General features: G+C 45.2%; 1 protein-coding gene across 1 annotated transcript in view; it reads left to right on the top strand.

Moving 5' to 3' along the window:
* nup88 (nucleoporin 88) overlaps window positions 1-22,033 on the top strand; it is a 108,205-nt gene that overhangs the window by 72,071 nt on the left and 14,101 nt on the right. The window contains exons 13-16 of the mRNA XM_072469137.1: window positions 180-245; window positions 8,864-8,944; window positions 9,055-9,181; window positions 17,996-18,114. Of these exons, the coding sequence (XP_072325238.1) occupies window positions 180-245; window positions 8,864-8,944; window positions 9,055-9,181; window positions 17,996-18,114 (393 nt within the window). The remainder of the gene's footprint in view (window positions 1-179; window positions 246-8,863; window positions 8,945-9,054; window positions 9,182-17,995; window positions 18,115-22,033) is intronic.

Genomic DNA, 22,033 nt, shown 5'->3' with positions numbered 1-22,033 from the left:
CCTTTCACAATAATTCTATCCCAGTTAATATTAGGGTCGTTGAAATCCTGCACTTACTACTGCCCTACTGTGGCATAACTAGCTTTAATTACCATTGTACACTGCAGTGTTGCAGTAATATTTAATTAACTACCACTAAGAGTTTGATGGTAAAAGGAGAAATCTGTTCCACATTCCAGGGTGAAGCTTCTGGATAGTCAGAAGAGGAAGCAACAGCAGGATCTTGTGCAGTGCATCAGGGACAAGTAAGTACATGCTGTCCTTTGAATGGCTACACATTGAGATATTTCTAAGCTACTGTATATTGTGAAAAACTGTGAAGCCACTACTGTGATGGCTCACCTGATTTAATACTGTGAGCAGTTGTTTCATTCATTTTTCTTTGCCACTGAAATTAGGTAAATTTCACTTTTAACAGTTGATATTCCAATGTGGCACACCTGCAATCTCAGTCTTTGCTACTTCTGCCTCCACTACATAGGATTTCTCACTTCCCATTCAATCATTTCTTTCCTTGAGTCATATTTACCCGCAGCTGCGTTTCATCTAAAGTCCCCAGACATGATTACCACCAACAAGGCACATGTCTAGGAACCCTGCCTCACTTGGGTCACAACAGTCCTGGTGTCATAGAATCTCCAGAGATTCCTTTGTCCTGAACCTTTTTTAAAAATATATATTTTATTAAAGTTTTCAAACACAATTTTTTCCCTTACAAATCAAAGAAATAAAAATACAAGTAACATGATAACTGCAACATAACATTGTGTAACTAACATGGTAAACTAACCAAATAACACTAAGTAATACTCCCCCCCCACCCCCTCTCCCCTCCAAAAACCCAAACAATTTACCTCCCTCCCTCCCTCCCCCCCCCCCCCCCCCCCCTCCCCCTGGGTTGATGCTGCTGGTCATCTATCTTCCCTCTAACGTTCCGCTAGGTAGTCGAGGAACGGTTGCCACCGCCTGGTGAACCCTTGAGCCGATCCTCTCAGCACAAACTTCATCTGCTCCAGTTTTATGAACCCCGCCATATCGTTTATCCAGGCCTCCAGTCCGGGGGGTTTCGCTTCCTTCCACATGAGTAAAATCCTACGCCGGGCTACTAGGGATGCAAAGGCCACGACATCGGCCTCTTTCGCCTCCTGCACTCCCGGCTCATCCGCAACTCCAAATAAAGCCTGGTTTGACCCGGACCTTCACCACCTTCGAGATCACTCCCGTCACTCCCCTCCAATACCCCTCCAGTGCCGGACACAACCAAAACATATGTGTGTGGTTCGCCGGGCTTCCCCCGCACCTCCCACACTTGTCCTCCACTCCGAAGAACCTGCTCAACCTTGCTCCCGTTATGTGTGCTCTATGCAGCACCTTAAATTGGATCAGGCTAAGCCTGGCACACGAGGAAGAGGAATTTACCCTGCTTAGGGCTCAGCCCACAAACCCTCCTCAATCTCCTCCCCGAGCTCTTCTTCCCATTTTCCCTTCAGTTCGCCCATCAACTCCTCCCCCTCTTCTCTCATCTCCCGGTATATCTCTGACACTTTGCCCTCCCCGACCCACACCCCCGAAAGCACCCTGTCCTGGATCCCTTGTGTCGGGAGCAGCGGAAATTCCCTCACCAGTTGTTTCGTGAACGCTCTCACCTGCATATATCTAAAGAAATTTCCCCGGGGCAGCTTATACTTTTCCTCAAGCGCTCCCATGCTCGCAAACGTCCCGTCTATAAATAATCTCCCACTCTCCTGATTCCTACCCGGTGCCAGCTCTGGAATCCTCCATCCAGCCTCCCTGGGGCAAACCTATGGTTGTTCCTGATCGGGGACCACACCGAGGCTCCCAGCACACCCCTCTGTCGCCTCCATTGCCCCCAGATACTTAATGTTGCCGCCACCACTGGGTTCGTGGTAAATTTTTTTGGTGAGAGCGGTAGTGGCGCCGTCACCAGCGCTTTTAAACTCGTCCCTTTACAGGACTTCATCTCCAATCTTTTCCACGCCGCTCCCTCTCCCTCTATCATCCATTTACGAATCATCGCCACATTGGCGGCCCAGTAGTAGTCGCCCAAATTCGGCAACGCCAGTCCCCCTCTGTCTCTACTACGTTGTAGGAACTCCCTCCTTACCCTCTGGATCTTCCCTGTCCACACGAAGCTCGTGATGCTCCTATATATATTTTTTTAAAAGGCCTTAGTGATCAGTATAGGGAGACATTGGAACACAAATAGGAACCTCGGGAGGACCATCATCTTAATTGCCTGCACTCTGCCCGCCAGTGACAGCGGCTGCATATCCCACCTTTTGAAATCCTCTTCCATTTGTTCCACCAGTCGTGTCAGATTAAGTCTGTGTAAGGTTCCCAGCTCCTGGCTATCTGAATCCCCAGGTATCGGAAATTTCTTTCCACTCTCCTTAGCGGTAGGCCATCTATCCCTCTACTCTGGTCCCCAGGGTGTATCACAAAAAGCTCACTCTTTCCCATGTTAAGCCTATATCCCGAGAAATCTCCAAACTCCCTCAATATCTGCATGACCTCTGTCATCCCCCCCACTGGGTCCGTCACATACAGCAGTAGGTCATCCATGTAGAGTGACACTCGGTGTTCCTCTCCCCCTCTAATCACCCCTCTCCATTTTCTGGAGTCTCTCAGCGCTATGGCCAGTGGTTCAATTGCCAACGCGAACAGTAATGGGGACAACGGGCATCCCTGTCTTGTTCCCCTGTATAGTCGAAAATACTCCGACCTTTGCCGACCTGTGACCACATTTGCCGTTGGGGCCCCATAGAGGAGTTTAACCCAGCTGACAAACCCGTCCCCGAACCCGAACCTCCTCAGCACCTCCCATAGATACTCCCACTCCACCCTATCAAATGCCTTCTCTGCATCCATTGCCGCCACTATCTCTGCCTCCCCCTCTACTGGGGGCATCATTATCACCCCTAATAGCCGTCGCACAATGACATTTAGTTGTCTCCACTTTACGAACCCTGTCTGGTCTTCGTGCACCACCCCCGGGACACAATCCTCTATCCTCGTTGCCAGCACCTTTGCTAGCAACTTGGCGTCCACATTTAGCAGTGAGATAGGCCTATAGGACCCGCACTGCAGCGGATCTTTATCCCGCTTCAAGATTAGCGATATCGTCGCCTCCGACATTGTCGGGGGTAGGGTCCCCCCTTCTCTGGCCTCGTTAAAGGTCCTTACCAGCAGCGGGGCCAACAAGTCCACATATTTTCTATAAAATTCCACCGGGAACCCATCTGGTCCCAGGGCCTTCCCTGCCTGCATGTTCCCCAGCCCCTTGGTAACCTCGTCCACCCGAATCGGCGCCCCCAGGCCTTCCACCTCCTGCTCCTCCACCCTCGGGAACCTTAGTTGGTCCAAAAACCGCCGCATCTCCCCTTTTCCCTCCGGGGGTTGGGACCTATAAAGTCTCTCATAAAAGGTCTTAAACACCTTGTTTATCTTCCCTGCTCTCCGCACCGTAGCTCCCTTTTCATCCCTAATTCCCCCTATCTCCCTCGCCGCTGTCCTCTTTCGCAGCTGATGGGCCAACAGGCGACTCGCCTTTTCCCCATATTCTCTGAGAACTTTAACACCTGAACCTTTTTGAAACCCGCCAAACAATAAACTGTTCCATTCAGAGCGAACCTTGCTGACTTCCTCTTTACACAAATTCTGTGTGTTCTGAACTGCCAAACACCGAACCCAACTGCTTACCCAACCCCAGTGCAATTACGTTTCTATTTGCCCATTGCTTAGCTGGTCATCTTCATGGCAACCTTGGAACACCTTGACATTTCTTGGAATCTAATGATGGCATAATCAGGAAACTAATCATCCCTTTTTCAGATTATTCCTTAGTTCTCCCTGACCTTAAAAGGGACATGCACAAAAAGAAAATACCATGCTTTTCCCAAAGCGCAAGTCATATTCTCAATTTTAAACAATATTCTCAATATAAGCTATTACCCTTAGGAATCTTATAGTCCTTTCATTGTAATCTTTAACTGTGGAGGTTAACCAGTTTATCTTGGAGAAGTCTGTCTACTAACACAGCTCACTCCACTGTCTGCTACCCTTTTTAAAAAAAAAAAAAAAAATACCCTTCAAACAGATGGTATCCTTCGAGGCTTGGTAGCTTTATCATAGCTGTGAATCATAAAAGTAATTTGCACTGATAACAGCCAATTGTGTCTATTTTAAACTTGTGGCTTAGAACATTGAACTGTACAGCACAGTACAGGCCCTTCGGCTCATGTGTTGTGTCAAACTAGTCTGAAACTAAGATTAAATCAACCTACTCCCAATCATTTTAGTGCACTCCATATGCCTATCCAATAACCGCTTGAAAGTTCCTAAAGTGTCCGACTCCACTACCATAGCTGGGAGTGCATTCCATGCCCCAACCACTCTGAGTAAAGAACCTACCTCTGACATCCCTCCTATATCTTCCACCATGAACCTTATAGTTATGCCCCCTTGTAACAGCTACATCCACCCGAGGAAAAAGTCGCTGAACGTCCACTCTATCTATCCCTCTCATCATCTTGTACACCTCAAATAAGTCACCTCTCATCCTCCTTCGCTCCATTGAGAAAAGCCCTAGCTCCCTCAACCTTTCCTCATAAGACCTACCCTCCAATCCAGGCAGCATCCTGGTAAATCTCCTTTGCACCCTTTCCAATGCTTCCACATCCTTCCTATAATGAGGTGACCAGAACTGCACACAGTACTCCAAATGTGGTTCTTTTAGAATTTAAAATACAGATAGAGCGTGAGAAGGTAAAATCAAGCACTAGTGTTTTGTGCTTAAACAAAGGAGATTACAATGGGATGAGAGAAGAACTAGCTAAGGTAGACTGGGAGCAAAGACTTTATGGTAACAGTTGAGGAACAGTGGAGAACCTTCCAAGTGATTTTTCACAGTGCTCAGCAAAGGTTTATACCAACAAAAAGGAAGGACGGTAAAAAGAGGGAAAACCGACCGTGGATATCTAAGGATATAAGGGAGAGTATCAAATTGAAGGAAAAAACATACAATGTAGCAAAGATCAGTGGGAGACTAGAGGACTGGGAAATCTTTAGGGGGCAACAGAAAGCTACCAAAAAAGCTATAAAGAAGAGCAAGATAGATTATGAGAGTAAACTTGCTCAGAATATAAAAACAGATAGTAAAAGTTTCTACAAATACATAAAACAAAAAAGAGTGGCTAAGGTAAATATTGGTCCTTTAGAGGATGAGAGGGGAGATTTAATAATGGGAGATGAGGAAATGGCTGAGGAACTGAACAGGTTTTTTGGGTCGGTCTTCACAGTGGAAGACACAAATAACATGCCAGTGACTGATGGAAATGAGGCTATGACAGGTGAGGACCTTGAGAGGATTGTTATCACCAAGGAGGTAGTGATGGGCAAGCTAATGGGGCTAAAGGTAGACAAGTCTCCTGGACCTGATGGAATGCATCCCAAAGTGCTAAAAGAGATGGCTAGGGAAATTGCAAATGCACTAGTGAAAATTTACCAAAATTCACTAGACTCTGGGGTGGTCTCGGCGGATTGGAAATTAGCAAACGTGACACCACTGTTTAAAAAAGGAGGTAGGCAGAAAGCGGGTAATTATAGGCCAGTGAGCTTAACTTCGGTAGTAAAGAAGATGCTGGAATCTATCATCAAGGAAGAAATAGCGAGGCATCTGGATGGAAATTGTCCCATTGGGCAGACGCAGCATGGGTTCATAAAGGGCAGGTCATGCCTAACTAATTTAGTGGAATTTTTTGAGGACATTAACAGTGCGGTAGATAACGGGGAGCCAATGGATGTGGTATATCTGGATTTCCAGAAAGCCTTTGACAAGGTGCCACACAAAAGGTTGTTGCAGAAGGTAAAGATGCATGGCATTAAGGGGAAAGGAGTAGCATAGATAGAGGATTGGTTAATTAATAGAAAGCAAAGAATGGGGGTTAATGGGTGTTCCTCTGGTTGGCAATCAGTAGCTAGTGGTGTCCCTCAGGGATCAGTGTTGGGCCCACAACTGTTCACAATTTACATAGATGATTTGGAGTTGGGGACCAAGGGCAATGTGTCCAAGTTTGCAGACGACACTAAGATGAGTGGTAAAGCAAAAAGTGCAGAGGATACTGGAAGTCTGCAGAGGGATTTGGATAGGCTAAGTGAATGGACTAGGGTCTGGCAGATGGAATACAATGTTGACAAATGTGAGGTTATCCATTTTGGTAGGAATAACAGCAAAAGGGATTATTATTTAAATGATAAAATATTAAAACATGCTGCTGTGCAGAGAGACCTGGGTGTGCTAGTGCATGAGTCGCAGAAAGTTGGTTTACAGGTGCAACAGGTGATTAAGAAGGCAAATGGAATTTTGTCCTTCATTGCCAGAGGGATGGAGTTTAAGACTAGGGAGGTTCGCTGCAATTGTATAAGGTGTTAGTGAGGCCACACCTGGAGTATTGTGTTCAGTTTTGGTCTCCTTACTTGAGAAAGGACGTACTGGCACTGGAGGGTGTGCAGAGGAGATTCACTAGGTTAATCCCAGAGCTGAAGGGGTTGGATTACGAGGAGAGGTTGAGTAGACTGGGACTGTACTCGTTGGAATTTCGAAGGAAGAGGGGGGATCTTATAGAAACATATAAAATTATGAAGGGAATAGACAGGATAGATGCGGGCAGGTTGTTTCCACTGGCGGGTGAAAGCAGAACTAGGGGGCATAGCCTCAAAATAAGGGGAAGTAGATTTAGGACTGAGTTTAGGAGAAACTTCTTCACCCAAAGGGTTGTGAATCTATGGAATTCCTTGCCCAGTGAAGCAGTAGAGGCTCCTTCATTAAATGTTTTTAAGATAAAGATAGATAGTTTTTTGAAGAATAAATGGATTAAGGGTTATGGTGTTCGGGCCGGAAAGTGGAGCTGAGTCCACAAAAGATCAGCCATGATCTCATTGAATGGTGGAGCAGGCTCGAGGGGCCAGATGGCCTACTCCTGCTCCTAGTTCTTATGTTCTAACCAAGGTCTTGTACAGTTGCAGCATAACCTCACAGCTCTTAAACTCAATCCTCCTGTTAATAAATGCTGACACACTCTCGGCTTTCTTCACGACTCAATCCACTTGGGTGGCAACTTTCAGAGATCTATGGACATGAACTCCGAGATCGCTCTGCTCCTCCACATTCTTCAGAACCCTGCTGTTAACCCTGTAATCCGCATTCAAATTTGTCCTACCAAAATGAATCACCTCACACTTATCAGGGTTAAACTCCATCTGCCACTTCTCAGCCCAGCTCTGCATCCTATCAGTGTCTCTTTGCAGCCGACAACAGCCCTCCACATTATCCACTACTCCACCAATCTTGGTGTCATCAGCAAATTTACAACCCAACCTTCAACTCCATCATCCAAGTCATTGATAAAAATCACAAATAGCAGAGGACTTAGATCCTCATTCACTCATTTGTCATGGAAATATTCAACAATATTTTGCAATATTGATGTTTATTCAGGCTAGAATACAGCAGAGTCATTTTAAACCACATCGTGACTGGATTAAAGGGACAGCGGTCAGACTAAAACTTTTGTTAGAGGCTGACTATGGTACCATTGCAAAGCCATGGACAAATGTTTCTGGGGCTGTGGCTGGAAATAGGCAAAAATGTGGGGTTTGAAACTTGAGCTTCGTGGCGAATAAGACACAGGATGTGTACCTCCAGGTTCAGCCTGAGTCAGCAACCGGGGAAGGCAACATCTGAATTAAATACAGAGTCATAGAGATTTACAGCATGAAAACATTCCCTTCGGCCCAACTGGCAGCTCGTTCCAAACACTCACCACCCTCTGTGAAAACATTGCCCCTCTGGACTCTTTTGTATCTCCCCTCTTACCATAATCCTATGCCCTCTAGTTTTGAACTCCCCTACCTTTGGGAAAAGAAGTTGACTTCTTGATTTGCCAATTTAAAAAAAAAAAAGTTTAGAAGTACCCCATTCAGTTCTTTTTTTCAATTAAAGGACAATTTAGCGTGGCCAATCCACCTACCCTGCACATCTTTATGTTGTGGGGGTGAGACCCACACAGACACGGGGAGAATGTGCAAACTCCACACGGACAGTGACCTGGGCCAGGATCGAACCCGGGTCCTTGTTGATTTGTCAATTCTGGCCAGCCTCCAACATTTTACTGTTTGTAAACTTGAGGTTATTTAAAATTGCTGCTTGGACCTAAGCTCTGGAATTCCAATTCTAAACCTTTCCACCTCTTTGACAAAGCCTTTGGTCCTCTGCCCTAATAGCTTCTTATATGGCTCAGAGAATCCCTACAGTGCAGAAGGAGGCCATTCAGAATATCAAGTCTACACCTACCCCCTTAAAGAGCACCCAACCTAGGCCCTCTTCCCCTGACCTACCCCATAAACCCCACTTAACCTTTTTGGACAGGGGCAATTTAGAATGGCCATTCCATCTAATCTGCGGCTCTTTGGACTCTGGGAGGAAACCAGAGCACGCGAGGAAGCACTTTGGGATGGTTAATTATTACATTAAAGGTGGCATTTAAATAGAAATTGTTGAATCTGGCTATTGCCTTAACATCTGTTAAGATGATTATATATCACTGTGACCTACATTGCGTGATGGAGAGATGGAGAAAATCAACCTGAGCCAGGAGCAATGATCTCAGCATGTTGAAGTTTTTCACCACTTGCTTTTCAATACATTGTATTTACAAAATGTATCAATTATTTTAATTGGATTCAGATTCCACCAGCAATTGTTGCTAGAGCTAGAACAGCTTTCTTTTAAACTGTTGGCAATTCAGCTTCAGAAGTGCTGATCAAAACTAATTTCTTCCATCAGGAAGTTAATGCGGGAAATGGCGGAGATAATTGCTGACAAATTTGAAGCCACACGAGACAACCAAGAAGACATCATGAATAGGTATGGGTCAAGAATAGAACGTCTTCTTTCCTACTGTCAATAATGAAATGGGTGGGCATGCGTGTGGTTATTAAGAAAAAGATTTATTTTGAGATACCTCGGCTTTACAGGATGAAAAGAGTCTTGCACAATTTCAATTCCAAGCTTCCTGTGCTGTCGGACAGTGAGAAAGACATGACGAAAGAACTTAAAAGTATCAAGGAACAGCTCATGGACCTGGGAAACAGCGTTAAGCAGGTATCAATAATCTTGTTTAGTATCTTATAAGATGGCTGTTTCTATGGAATTTGGTTTCTTCTGAAAAACGCAAACCACACCAACTTCATATATTGCTACTAATTACACAGCAACACAACTCCTGACATGACTGCTTAAAAATGCACTTCCACCTTGGCTCTTCAGGATGTTATACAGAAATTGTCAGCATGGCTCAGTGGGTTTCATTCTTGCTTCTGAGACCGATTTTGGGTTAAAGCTCCTTTTTTGAAATTGATGTAATTTTGGAACTAGAATTGCCAATTCAGTGGAATACTGGATCACTGCCGCATTGTGGTAGTTGCCACCATATGGATGTAATTTTCTATATTGCTGTTTAGGAGAAGAAACCGATTCTGTGGCTTTGATCAACAAACCGCTGAGGGTGTTCTACCAGTGCCCTTTGGCCAATCTTCAATCTATGCTATTACCCATAATATTACAACCTCTTGTGTGGCACCTTGTGCTTCTGAAAATCAAAATATATTACATCCACTTGTTTCCCCTTATTTACCCCGCTAGTTGCTCCATTTTAAAAAAATCTAATAGATTTGTCAAATGCAATTCTCCTTTCATAAAACCATGGCAACGCTTCCTAACTATATGGTGATTAATGAAGTTCCCTGTTACAACATCTCAGCCTCTCTGGCAATTATCGTTTCTGCTTTCTTTCTCCCTTTTCTTGAATAGCTCGTTTGCATTTACTACCTTTGAATCTTTGGGACAGTTTCAGATCCAGGGAATTTTGAAAGGTCACAACCAGTGCATCTATTATCTTTGAAGCCAAGTTTTTTTTGTAAACCCTAGGATGTTGGACCATTGGAACAAAGATCAATACAGCACAGAAACATACCCTTCGGCCCTCCAAACCTGTACCGGACATGATTCCAACCTTTGCCAAAACCCTCAGCGCTTCCTTGTGCTGTATCCCTCTATACCCATTCAATCCATGTGTTTGTCAAGATGCCTTTTGAATGCCATTAAGGTATCTGCTTCCATAACTTCCCCTGGCAACGAGTTCCAGGCACTCACCATCCTCTGCGTCAAAAACCTGCCTCGCACATCTCCTCTAAACTTTGCCCCACGGACCTTAAACCTATGCCCCCTGGTGACTGACCCTCTCCACAATGGGAAAGAGTGCCTGCCCATCCACTCTATCCATGCCCCTCGTAATCTTGTAGACCTCTATCAGGTCACCCCTCAACCTGTCTTTCTAATGAAAGCCATCCAAGTCTATTCAGCCTCTCCACATGGCTTACACCCTCCAGACCAGGCAACATCCGGGTGTTGTGGCCATGGTTTAGAAAACTCGAGAGTATGTCATGAGAGTTCACCTGACCTACGTTTATTGATTTTGGTTACGATGGGCCTGCCTTTCAGGTGATCTTCAACAGAGGCCTTAAGCACTTTGAATCAAAAAGTAGATTAAAAATTTTAATCTACGAATTTAGTTAACGTTTTTATAAACACACACAGTAAGCATTTTTATCAACTATAAACATAAATACCCCACACAGCTACAGCACTCTATGTATAACCCTTAATAAATGTCCCCCTTAAACTGTTCCAATTTAACAAGATCCCATGAACCAGAAAACCCTTTTCAAAGGTGTGGCCCAGCTCACAGCACTCAAGACCTGGTATTGATACTTTTGAGTCCTTTCCAAAGCAGGTTTGAATTTCCTCCAGAAAACAATTATTTATTTTCAAGTTATCAAGCAGTCTGGAAACAGTTTTTAAAATGCAGAGACACTCCAAGATACTTGTCTGCCTGAATACAGCAGGCAAATGTGAAAACGAAAGCAAAAAACTCGAGCCACTAAAACGAGCACAAACCAAAACTAAAGTAAAACTCCGAGCCACAGCCCAGCTCCACCCACATGATGACATCACTGAAGCCATGTGATAAGTCAAAAACATTTCTTGGGGACAGTCATGACACAGGTAAACCTCCTGCAACCTCTCCAAAGCCTCCACATCCTTCTGGTAGTGTGGCGACCAGAATTGTGCGGAATATTCCATGTGCGGCCGTACCAAGGTTCTATACAACTGTAGCATGACTTGGCAGTTTTTATATTCTGCCTCGTTCAATGAATGATAGCATTCTGTATGCTTTCTTGACTACTGTGTCCACTTGTGTTGCCACCTTCAAAGATTTGTGGACCTGCACGACCAGATCTCTCTGACTTTCTATATTCCTAAGAGTTTTACCACTTATGGTATATTTCCCCTCGATGTTAAACCTACCAAAATGCATTATCTCACATTTGTCCTGATTCAACTCCATTTGCCATTTTTTTGCCCAAGTCTCCAACGTATCTCTGTCCTGCTGTATCTTCTGACAATTCTCAACACTATCTGCCACTCCACCAACCTTGCTGTCATCCGCGAACTTACTAATCAGATCGGCTACATTTTCCTCCAAATTGTTTATGTACACTACAAACAACGGAGGCCCAAGTACAGATCCCTGTGGAACTCCGCTAGTCACAACCTTCCATTCAGAAAAACACCCTTCTACTGCTACCCTTTGCCTTTGTGACCGAGTCGGTTCTGTATCCATCTTACTACCTCACCTCTGATTCTGTGTGACTTCACCTTTTCTACCAGTCTGCCATGAGGCACCTTGTCAAAGGCTTTACTGAAGTCCATGTAAACAACATCCACTGCCCTCCCCTCATCAATCATCTTTGTTACCTCTTCAAAAAACTCGATCAAGTTAGTGAGGCACGACCGCCGGTTAACAAAACCATGCTGTCTATCGCTTATGAATCCGTTTGTTTCCAAATGGGTAAAAATCCTGTCCCTGAAAATTCTCTCCAATAATTTACCTACTACCGATGTGAGGCTCACCGGCCTATAGTTTCCAGGATTCTCCCTGCTACCTTTCTTAAACAGCGGTACCACATTAGCTATTCTCCAGTTCTCTGGGATCTCACCTGGGTTGAGGGGACTTGTGAGCTTGCAGTGCCATTAATTGCTCCATTACTTTTTCTTTACCAATATTACAATGGAACAGTGACAACATCACTGACTGTAAAATACTTCCTGAGTTTGAGAAAGGTGCCATACAAATGCAAGTTATGTAAAGCTAAAGAGCATGGGATTACGGGTATTGTCTTGAGATGGATAGAAAGCTGGTGAGGAAGCAAAAAGTTGGAATAAATAGTTCTTTTTATAATTGATGTGGAGATGCCGGCGTTGGACTGGGGTGAGCACAGTAAGAAGTCTTACAACACCAAGTTGAAGCCCAACAGGTTTGTTTCGAATCACTAGCTTTCGGAGCACTGCTCCTTCATCAGGTGAATGAAGAGGTGGATTCCAGAAACATATATATAGACAAAGTCAAAAATGCAAGGCGAGACTTTGCAGGTAATTAAGTCTTTACAGGTCCAGATGGAGCAGGTTAAAGAAGTGTGAATTGTCTCAAGCCAGCACAGTTGGTGAGATTTCGTAAGCCCAGGCCAGATGGCGGAGGGTGAATGTAATGTGACATGAATCCAAGGCCCCGGTTGAGGCCATACTAGTGTGTGGAACTTGGCTATAAGTTTCTGCTCGGTGATTCTGCGTTGTTGCACGTCCTGAAGGCAGCCTTGGAGAACGCTTACCCGAAGATTAGATGCTGAATGCCCTTGTCTCCTGAAGTGTTCCTCGACCAGAAGGGAACATTCCTGCCTGGCAATTGTTGTGTGATGTCCGTTTATCTGTTGTCGCAGTGTCTGCATGGTCTCGCCAATGTACCACGCTTCGGGGCATCCTTTCCTGCAGCATATGAGGTAGACAACGTTGGCCGAGTCGCACGAGTCCGTTTATCCGTTGTCGCAGTGTCTGCATGGTCACGCCAATGTACCACGCTTCAGGACATCCTTTCCTACAGCGTATAAGGTAGACAACGTTGGCCGAGTATGTACCACGTACCTGATGGGTGGTGTTCTCACGTATAATGGTGGTACCCATGTCGATGATCTGGCACGTCTTGCAGAGATTGCCATGGCAGGGTTGTGTGGTGTCGTGGTTGCTGTTCTGAACGCTGGGTTGCGCGGTTGTTTGAAGGCAACTAGTAGGGGTGTGGGGATGACCTTGACAAGATATACGTCTTCATCGATGACGTGTTGAAGGCTGCGAAGAAGATGTCATAGTTTCTCCGCTCGGGGAAATATTAGACGACGAAGGGTACTCTGTCGGTTGTGTTGCGTGCTTCTCTTAGGAGGTCGATGTGGTTCTTTGCTGTGGCTCGTTGGAACTGTCGATCGATGAGTCGTGCGCCGTATCCCCCACACCCCCACTACTTGCCTTTAAACAACCGCGCAACCTCAAATAAACCATTGTTTGCAGCAAACTACCCAGCCTTCAGAACAGCCACCACATAACCCTGCCTTGCTCATCTCTGCAAGGCGTGCCAGATCATCGACATGGGTACCACCATTGCACGTGAGAACACCACCCACCAGGTACGTGGTACATACTCATGCGACTCGGCTAACATTGTCTACCTCGTACGCTGCAGGAAAGGATGTCCCGAAGCATGGTACATTGGTGCGACTATGCAGACGCTGCGACAACGGATGAAGGGACATCGCGCAACAATTGCCAGGCAGGAATGTTCCCTACCAGTTGGGGAACACTTCAGCAGTCAAGGGCATTCAGCCTCTGATCTTCGGGTAAGTGTTCTCCAATGCGGCCTTCAGGACATGTAACAATGCAGAATCGCCGAGCAGAAACGTATAGCCAAGTTCCGCACACATGAGTGTGGCCTCAACCGGGACCTTGGATTCATGTCGCATTACATTCACCCCCCCACCATCTGGCCTGGGCTTGCAAAATCCTACCAACTGTGCTGGCTTGAGACAATTCACACCTCTTTAACCAGCTCCATCTGGACCTGTAAAGACTTAATTACCTGCAAAGACTCGCATTCAAAGTATCGTCTGGCATTTTTGACTTTGTCTATATGTATGTTTCTGGAACCTACCTCTTCATTCACCTGAGGAAGGAGCAGCGCTCAGAAAGCTAGTGATTCAAAACAAACCTGTTGGACGTTAACCTGGTGTTGTAAGACTTCTTACTTTTTCTGATTGGCAGACAGTGACTAGTGGGGTACCACAGGGACCTGTGCTTGGACCCCAACTGTTCATATTACCCAACTGTTCATATATATTAATGATTTGGACGAGGGAACTAAATGTATGATCTCCAAATTTGCAGGTAATACAAAGTTGGGTGGGAGGGTGCGTTGCAAGGAGGATGCAGAGATGTTTTAGCAGAATGTAGACAGGCTGAGTGAGTGGGTATACGCATGGTACATGCCGTATAATGTCGATAAATGTGAGGTTATCCTCTTCGGTAGCAAAAGTAGGAAGGCAGATTATTATTTAAATGCGTGTAAATTGAGAGAGCTGGATACTCAGCAAGACCTTGGTGTCCTCGTGTATCAGTCGCTGAAAGTAAGCGCGTAGGTACAGCAGGCAGTGAACAAGGCAAATGACATGTTGGTCTTTATAGCGAGATGATTTGAGTACAGGGATAGAGATGTTTACTGCAATTGTATAGGGCATTGGTGAGGCCACACCTCCATTTTGGTGTCCTTATCTGAGGAAGGATGTTCTTGCTATGGAGGGAGTGCAGCGAAGGTTTATCAGGCTGGTTCCTGGGAAGGCTGGGCTGTCATATGAGGAGAGACTAAGTCGGTTTGGATTAAATTGGCGTTTAGAAGAGTGAGAGGGATCTCATAACTTTAAAATTCTAACAGGATTAAAGCGGATAGACTCAGAAAGAATGTTCCCGGTGGTGGGGGAGTCCAGAACTATGGATTATAGTTTAAGGAGAAGGGATAAATCTTTTCGGATTGAGGTGAGGTGAAATTTTTTCACCCAGAGAGTGGTGAATCTATGGAATTCGCTACCACAGAAAGTAGTTGAGGCCAAAATGTTGTGTAATTTCAAGAAGGAATTAGGTATAGCTCCTGGGGCTCAAGGGATCAAAGGATATGAGGCGGAAGGCGTGATCAGGATATTGAACTTGATCAGCCATGATAATGAATGGCGGAGCAGGTTCGACGGGACGAACGGCCTCCTCCTGCTTGTATTTTCTATGTATGTTTATAAAGTGTATTTTTTATCTTTGTTTTGCAAAAGGTAACGTTGGAACAATTGGCAGACAAGATGGCGAGTTATTATTGTTTAAATATTTCGGGCAGGGAAAGATGTTGAGAGCAATATAGTAGAATTGCTTCGACATAGGCATTGCGGAATGACTGACCGCTAGTGCTTGCGTCGTAATTTTAAATTAACAGCATTATACCCTCTGGTCGTCTTATTCATAGAATATTGTGTTTTTATTCGCTTTACGAAATCCTGCTTTAAAACAAAATGGAATTGGCTCATGAGAAGTTTAAACCCCATTTTAATTATGTTTTTTGAGTCTGATAAGCTTTTGTGAAGTTACAGTTTATCTCCTGTGTGTGGCTTGAATCTGCCTTAATTCAGATTTCAAGTTTCCTGCCAAAACTATAAACAGTGGGAGATTCTCCCGGGCTCTATCTGATCCCAAAACCTCTAGCACTCAGTGCCCGTGATTAAAGAGACAATGGTAGGAGGTTTCTCATAGAAAGATGAACTAGTCTCCCTGTAACTACTAATGCTTTGGCTATTGTTATGGGTCAGGGTTTAGAGAATCCCAAAGTGTATCATGGAGTTCACCTTGACCCACATCTTTTAATAGATTGTGGTATGGGGAGCACACGGCTCACTCTACAGGTATGGTACAGCAGAAATGGACCAGTATTTTTTAAAACAAAACAATGTTTATTCTATGAACTCAAGTTAACCTTTTTAAAACAAACAGTGAACATCTTAGCAACCAGTAAATCAAATACACCCCCCAAAGAATACAACACTAAGTAATCTGTATGCTGTCCTTTTAACACCCAGAAGACTTAACAAACCTTTAAACAGAAGCACACCAGGGTTTACATTCAATACTGAAAACATTTATAATTCTGAATTCACCAAATGATTAAGAGAGAGTTTTTCATGGCAGAGAGAGATCAACAGTACAGCTGCTTTGTCTGACTTCAGCTGCAACACACTACAAAACGAAACCAAAATACAGACACACCCAAACTTTTCTCAAAGTGAAATTAAAAAGCAGAACCAGAGCTCAGCTCCACCCAACTCTGACATCACTGCAGTAACATGAGCAGCTAACCATTTCTTAAAGCGACATTCTCATGACAGCTATATACAGTTAGTGAGAGAAAAAATCAGCTCATGCCCTAATTTCAATCAACTTGACCGTGTCCTGCTAACAAGTCATCCTTTGAGGTTTCATTTCCAAATTGATTCGGGGAAGAAACCTCCACTTTAACTCCAGCTATTTGAAAACTGTAACAGTAATCTGACCAAGAGCATCAATCTGGGAGTCTACTAAGCCTACATCCTCGGTGTACTCCTCTACAGTAGTAAAACCTGGACAACATCTGCTAGGCAGGAGAAAATATTCAGTACTTTGTACCTTTGTTGTCTCGGATGCATCCCGGACACCTCTTGGTGTCAACTCGGGTTCTGGAGCATACTAATTCATTAGCATACACTTATTACTAAGCCAGTCTGTGCTAACTCAGCTATGTTCATCAGATGGATGATGACCATATACCCAAAGACTTTCTATTTGGTGAACTAGTCACTTCTGGGCATCCATACCTCTACTACAAAGACCTCTGCAACGAGATATGAAGGTGGTGAACATTGACGCTGACAACTGGGAGACAGTTGCGGACTGCCATGATTTTGGCAGGCTGACTGGCGGAGCATTGGCAGAGGAGGAGAAATGGAAAGGGAAGAGGTGCTCAGAGAAAACAGGCCAGTGCATTTTCTCAAGCCACTATCTTCATCTGCGGCAAATGTGCCAGAGGCTGCCATGCCAGGCTGGGACACCTGAGCCACATCAGGAAATGCTCAACAGAGCTGATTACAAGGTGCAAAGCATCTTCTCACGAGGTGGAAGGTGCTGAGGAATAAAATACACCAATGCCCTGATTTTTGTCTCGGATGTCCTCTTTTAATAAATGCAGGATGGAGTTACTGTGGAGTTACATGGTGTCAGTCATGGCTTAGTTGGCAGCACTTCTGCCTTTGAATCAGAAAGTCCCGCTCCATAAAAATCTCGGCTGATACTCCAGTGTCGTGAGGGAGTGCTACGTTGCTGGAGGTGGCAACTTTCAGATGAGATGTTAAACTGCGACCCTATCTTCCTCTCAGGTGGGGTTCAAAGATCTCATGGCACTGTTTCAGAGAAGGGCTGGGGAGTTATCTCTGGTGTCTTTTATATTTATCCGTGAGTCAAAAGTCATTAAAAATAATTATCTTGTCATTATCACATTGCTGTGTGTCAAATGGCTGCCACTCTGACTCTACTTCAAAATAAAAGCACTTTGAGCCATCGGTGGTCATGAAAGGTGATACATAAATGCAAGTCTGCTTTTTAAATTAGCCACAAGATTAACTGAAGCTGTTGCATTTAGTTGAGCTGGGAGTGGATGTGAAAGAGTTCAAATCATTTACACTCTATGATTTTGCTGAAATTTAGTGAGCTGAAAACAAATGAGCCAGGTTGCTGTTAGTATGTTTCTTATACAGCTGGGACGGAAAGAGCAACCAATTTGAGAGTACCACTTAAATCTGAAAGCATGAGATTGATCCTCAATATGGGCCAGTCAGTGTCTAAACAAATGCAATCAAATATGTTGTTGATTTTACCCCTCCCCAAATAATGTAATTATAACCCTGTTCATTTCAGGTGCATATGAAGAATGGATATCAACAGAGGGAAATACATGGGGAAGATAGTCCACGGAGAAAGAGCATCTCACTTAGTGCATCCCAGAAGAAGTGCATCCATTCAGTACTAAAGGAGCAGTAAGTATCAAAGGAGCTTTCTAATTCATCAGTTGAATTTTACTGAACAGGCACAATTGGTCAGCAAGCCAACTTTACTACCAATCATACCATAAGCCGAGTATCACACTGTCTTTTTCTTTAAAGGAAGCAAATGGTGGAGAACTTGGGGTGGGACTTGAGTAAAAGCAAAATACTGCGGATGCTGGAGATCTGAAATAATAGCCAAGTGCTTGGGGGGGGGGGGGGGAGAAAGTAAATGGGGTTTAAAATATTCTCTTTCAAACTGGTAGAAGATGGAACCGCAATCCGTAAATCTTACTGTACCAGTACAGAAACAAGCCGTTCGACTCCCTATCTCTGCTGATATTTTTCTCCTCATAGGCCAGTCTAATCCTACTCCGCTGTTTACTCACCATACCTGTTAATACTTTTCTCTTTCATGTAATGATTTCCCTACTCAAAGAACTCTAGGACTTTGCTTCAATTTGTACCAGAGAATTCCATGTCCGAACCATTTTTACTCTCCTCCTACGAACCCGTCCTTCTCCCACATCAACTCTTTTGTGATTATCTTAAACTGGTGTAATGTCTCGCTGCCCAGTGTGACTAGTTACCTTATTGCAACCTTCATAACTATGTGCATCTTCATTATGTTGCCCATTTACTTCCTGTACTCAAGTGGTAAGAACAGTCCTAAAAGTTTTCCAATCTTGTTTCATAAGTGTATCCACCCTTCTCTTGTAACATCCTACTAATCTGCCCTGTACGTTTTCCATTGCTTTGATATATTTCCTGTAATGGGATGACTAAACATTACTCAACCTGCAATTGCTGCAGTAATCGTATTTATTTGACTTCAGCATGGATTCAATATCAAGTAAGCTCGACTCTTGGGTTGGTAAATCAATTTTTACCAAAAATCAACACCAGAGGAGAGTATTTCCTTATTAAGGAAAGAAGTATGTTAGAAAGGCAGCCTAACTTTTGGAAAAAATGCAGTGAGAATGATTTTAGAAAATGACCAGATTACAGAGAGAGACAATGTTCTGTTGTTGGCTGGTCGATAGACTGCATTATTCGGTTTCAGTAAGATGACCTCGGAGTGGGGATAGTGTTGTATTTTCTTCAGTTTGTATCATGATGATAACACACATTGTATTCATTAAATTGTATTTAAGCAATGTCTTGCTCTGAATGTTTTGCTCTCCATGGCCTCGATCCTCCTAATTTCTTTTCTTTTCTATAAATTTAGAGTACCCAATTCATTTTTTCCAATTAAGGAGCAATTTAGCATGGCCAATCCACCTAGCCTGCACATCTTTTTGGGTTCTGGGGAGAAACCCATGCAGACACGGGGCATATGTGCAAACACCACACGGACAGTGACCAGAGCCGGGATCGAACCTGGGACCTCGGTACCGTGAGGCAGCAGGGCTAACCCACTGCACCACCGTGCTGCCCTTTCCCTCCTAATTTCTAATCTTAGTCCTACAACCCTCTGTGATATCTGCACTCCTTCAATTCTGGCCTCTTGCGCATCCCCAATTTTAATCGCATCATCATGTTGGCCTTCATTGCAAGAGGATCTGAGTTCAGAAGTAGATGTGCCTTGCTGCAGTTATATAGGGCCTTGGAGTATTGGGGTAATTTGATCTCCTTACCTAAGAAAGGATATACTTGCCATAGAGGGAGTGAAACGGAGGTTCACTAGGCTGATAGCAGTGTTGGCGGGATTGTCCTATGAGGAGAGATTGGTTCGACTGGGCCTGTATTCACCAGAACTTAGAAGGATGAGAGGATTCTTATTAAAATGTATAAAATCTTCAAGGCTGGACAGTCTAGATGTATGGAGGATGTTTTCCCTGGTTGTGGAATCTAGAACCAGGGACACAGTCTCAGGTTACGGGGTAGACCATATAGGACTGACTTGAGGAAAAACTTCTTCACTCAAACGGTAGTGAACCTGTGGAATTCTCGACTACAGAAGGCTGTGCAGGATTAGCCATGATCATATTGAACAGCAAAGTAGGCTCGAAGTGCCAAATGGCCTACTCCTCCTATTTTCACCATGCTGACCCCTCCCCCACTACCCATTTCTTAACCATGGCGATGTTTGCTACCCATGACTAGTTCATTATATTCGGAATCGCAATCCCCCCTTGCAAAAAAAATCTTTGATCCGCTGGGTCTTCCCCGCCCATACAAACCCAGAGATCAACGTTAACCTTTTTAATGAACGACTTTGGGACAAATGATCAGTTGGGTCTGAATATGATCAGGAATCTTGGCAGCACCATCATCTTTACTGTCTGCATCCGTCCCGCAAATGACAGTGGCAGCACATCCCACTTCTACATTTCTTCCAAGGTACCCTACACTTACTCAGACTGTGTACCAGTAGAACCGGTTATGTCTTGCAAGGTTGATTAACACTTAATGTACAACACATTTAATATACTTCTTTCAACTCCTGGTGTATTTCCGACACCTTGCCCTCCCCGACCCATACACCCGAGATCACCCTATCTTGAACTTCTTGTGCCGGGAGCAACGGGAATTCCCTCACCTGTCACCTCACAAAAGCCCTCACCTGATATATCTAAAGGCATTTCCCGGGGGTAACTCGAACTTCTCCGCCAGTGCCCCATGGCTCGCAAACGTCCCGTCGATGAACAGGTCCCCCATTCTTCCAATCCCAGCCCGATGCCAGCTCTGGAACCCCCCGTCCATCTTCCCCGGGACAAACCGGTGGTTACCCCTGATCGGGGACCACACCGATGCTCCCATTGCACCCCGGTGCCGTCTCCACTGGCCCCAGATCCTTAGCGTTGCCGCCACCACCGGGCTCGTGGTATACTTTGTCGGCGAGAGCGGCAGCGGTGCCATCACCAATGCCCCCAGGCTTGTTCCTTTACAGGACGCCATCTGCATCCTCTTCCATGCCGCCCCCTCTCCCTCCATAACCCACTTGCGGATCATCGCTACATTTGCTGCCCAGTAGTAGCTCCCCAGGTTTGGCAGCGCCAACCCTCCTCGGTCCCTACTGCGTTCCAGGAACCCCCTCCTTACTCTCGGGGTCTTATTCGCACACACAAACCCCATAATACTCCTGCCTACTCTCTTAAAAAAGGCCTTAGTGATCACGATGGGAAGGCACTGAAACACAAACAGAAACCTCGAAGGACCACCATTTTGACCGACTGCACTCTACCTGCCAGCGAGAGCGGTAACATTTCCCATCTTTTGGAATCCTCCTCCATTTGCTCCACCAACCTCGTCCGATTCAGTTTATGTAGGGTCCCCCAACTCCTGGCTATCTGGATCCCAGATACCGAAAGCTCCCCTCCGCCCTCCTCAGCGGTAGGTCCCCGTCCCTCTTTCTTGGTCCCCCGCCTGTAATACAAAGAGCTCACTCTTCCCTACATTGAGCTTATAGCCCGAAAACTCCCCAAACTCCCTTAGAGTCTGCATGACCTCCACCATCCCCTCCATTGGATCCACCACGTACAGCAACAGGTCATCCGCATATAGCGACACCCGATGCTCTTCTCCCCCTCGGACCACCCCCCTCCATTTATTAGACTCCCACAATGACATGGCCAATGGTTCGATCGCCAATGCGAACAACAGGGGGGACAGGGGGCACCCCTGCCTCGTCCCTCGGTACAGTCGAAAGTACTCCGACCTCCGTTGGTTCGTCACTACACTCGCCATCGGGGCTCTGTAAAGGAGCTTAACCCAATTGATAAACCCTACCCCGAATCCTCACCTACGCAGCACCTCCCAGAGGTACTCCCACTCTACTCGGTCAAAGGCCTTCTCCGCGTCCACAGCTGCCACTATCTCCGCCTCTCCCTCCTCCGATGGCATCATTATCACGTTTAAGATCTGCCGCACATTGGTGTTTAGTTGCCTGCCCTTTACAAATCCCGTCTGG

Source organism: Scyliorhinus torazame, chromosome 12, assembly GCF_047496885.1.
Source record: "Scyliorhinus torazame isolate Kashiwa2021f chromosome 12, sScyTor2.1, whole genome shotgun sequence".
In the NCBI taxonomy this organism is placed as follows: domain Eukaryota; kingdom Metazoa; phylum Chordata; class Chondrichthyes; order Carcharhiniformes; family Scyliorhinidae; genus Scyliorhinus; species Scyliorhinus torazame.
The sequence above is the reverse complement of the archived record's forward strand: the minus strand, read 5'-3'. Positions and strand labels throughout refer to the sequence as shown.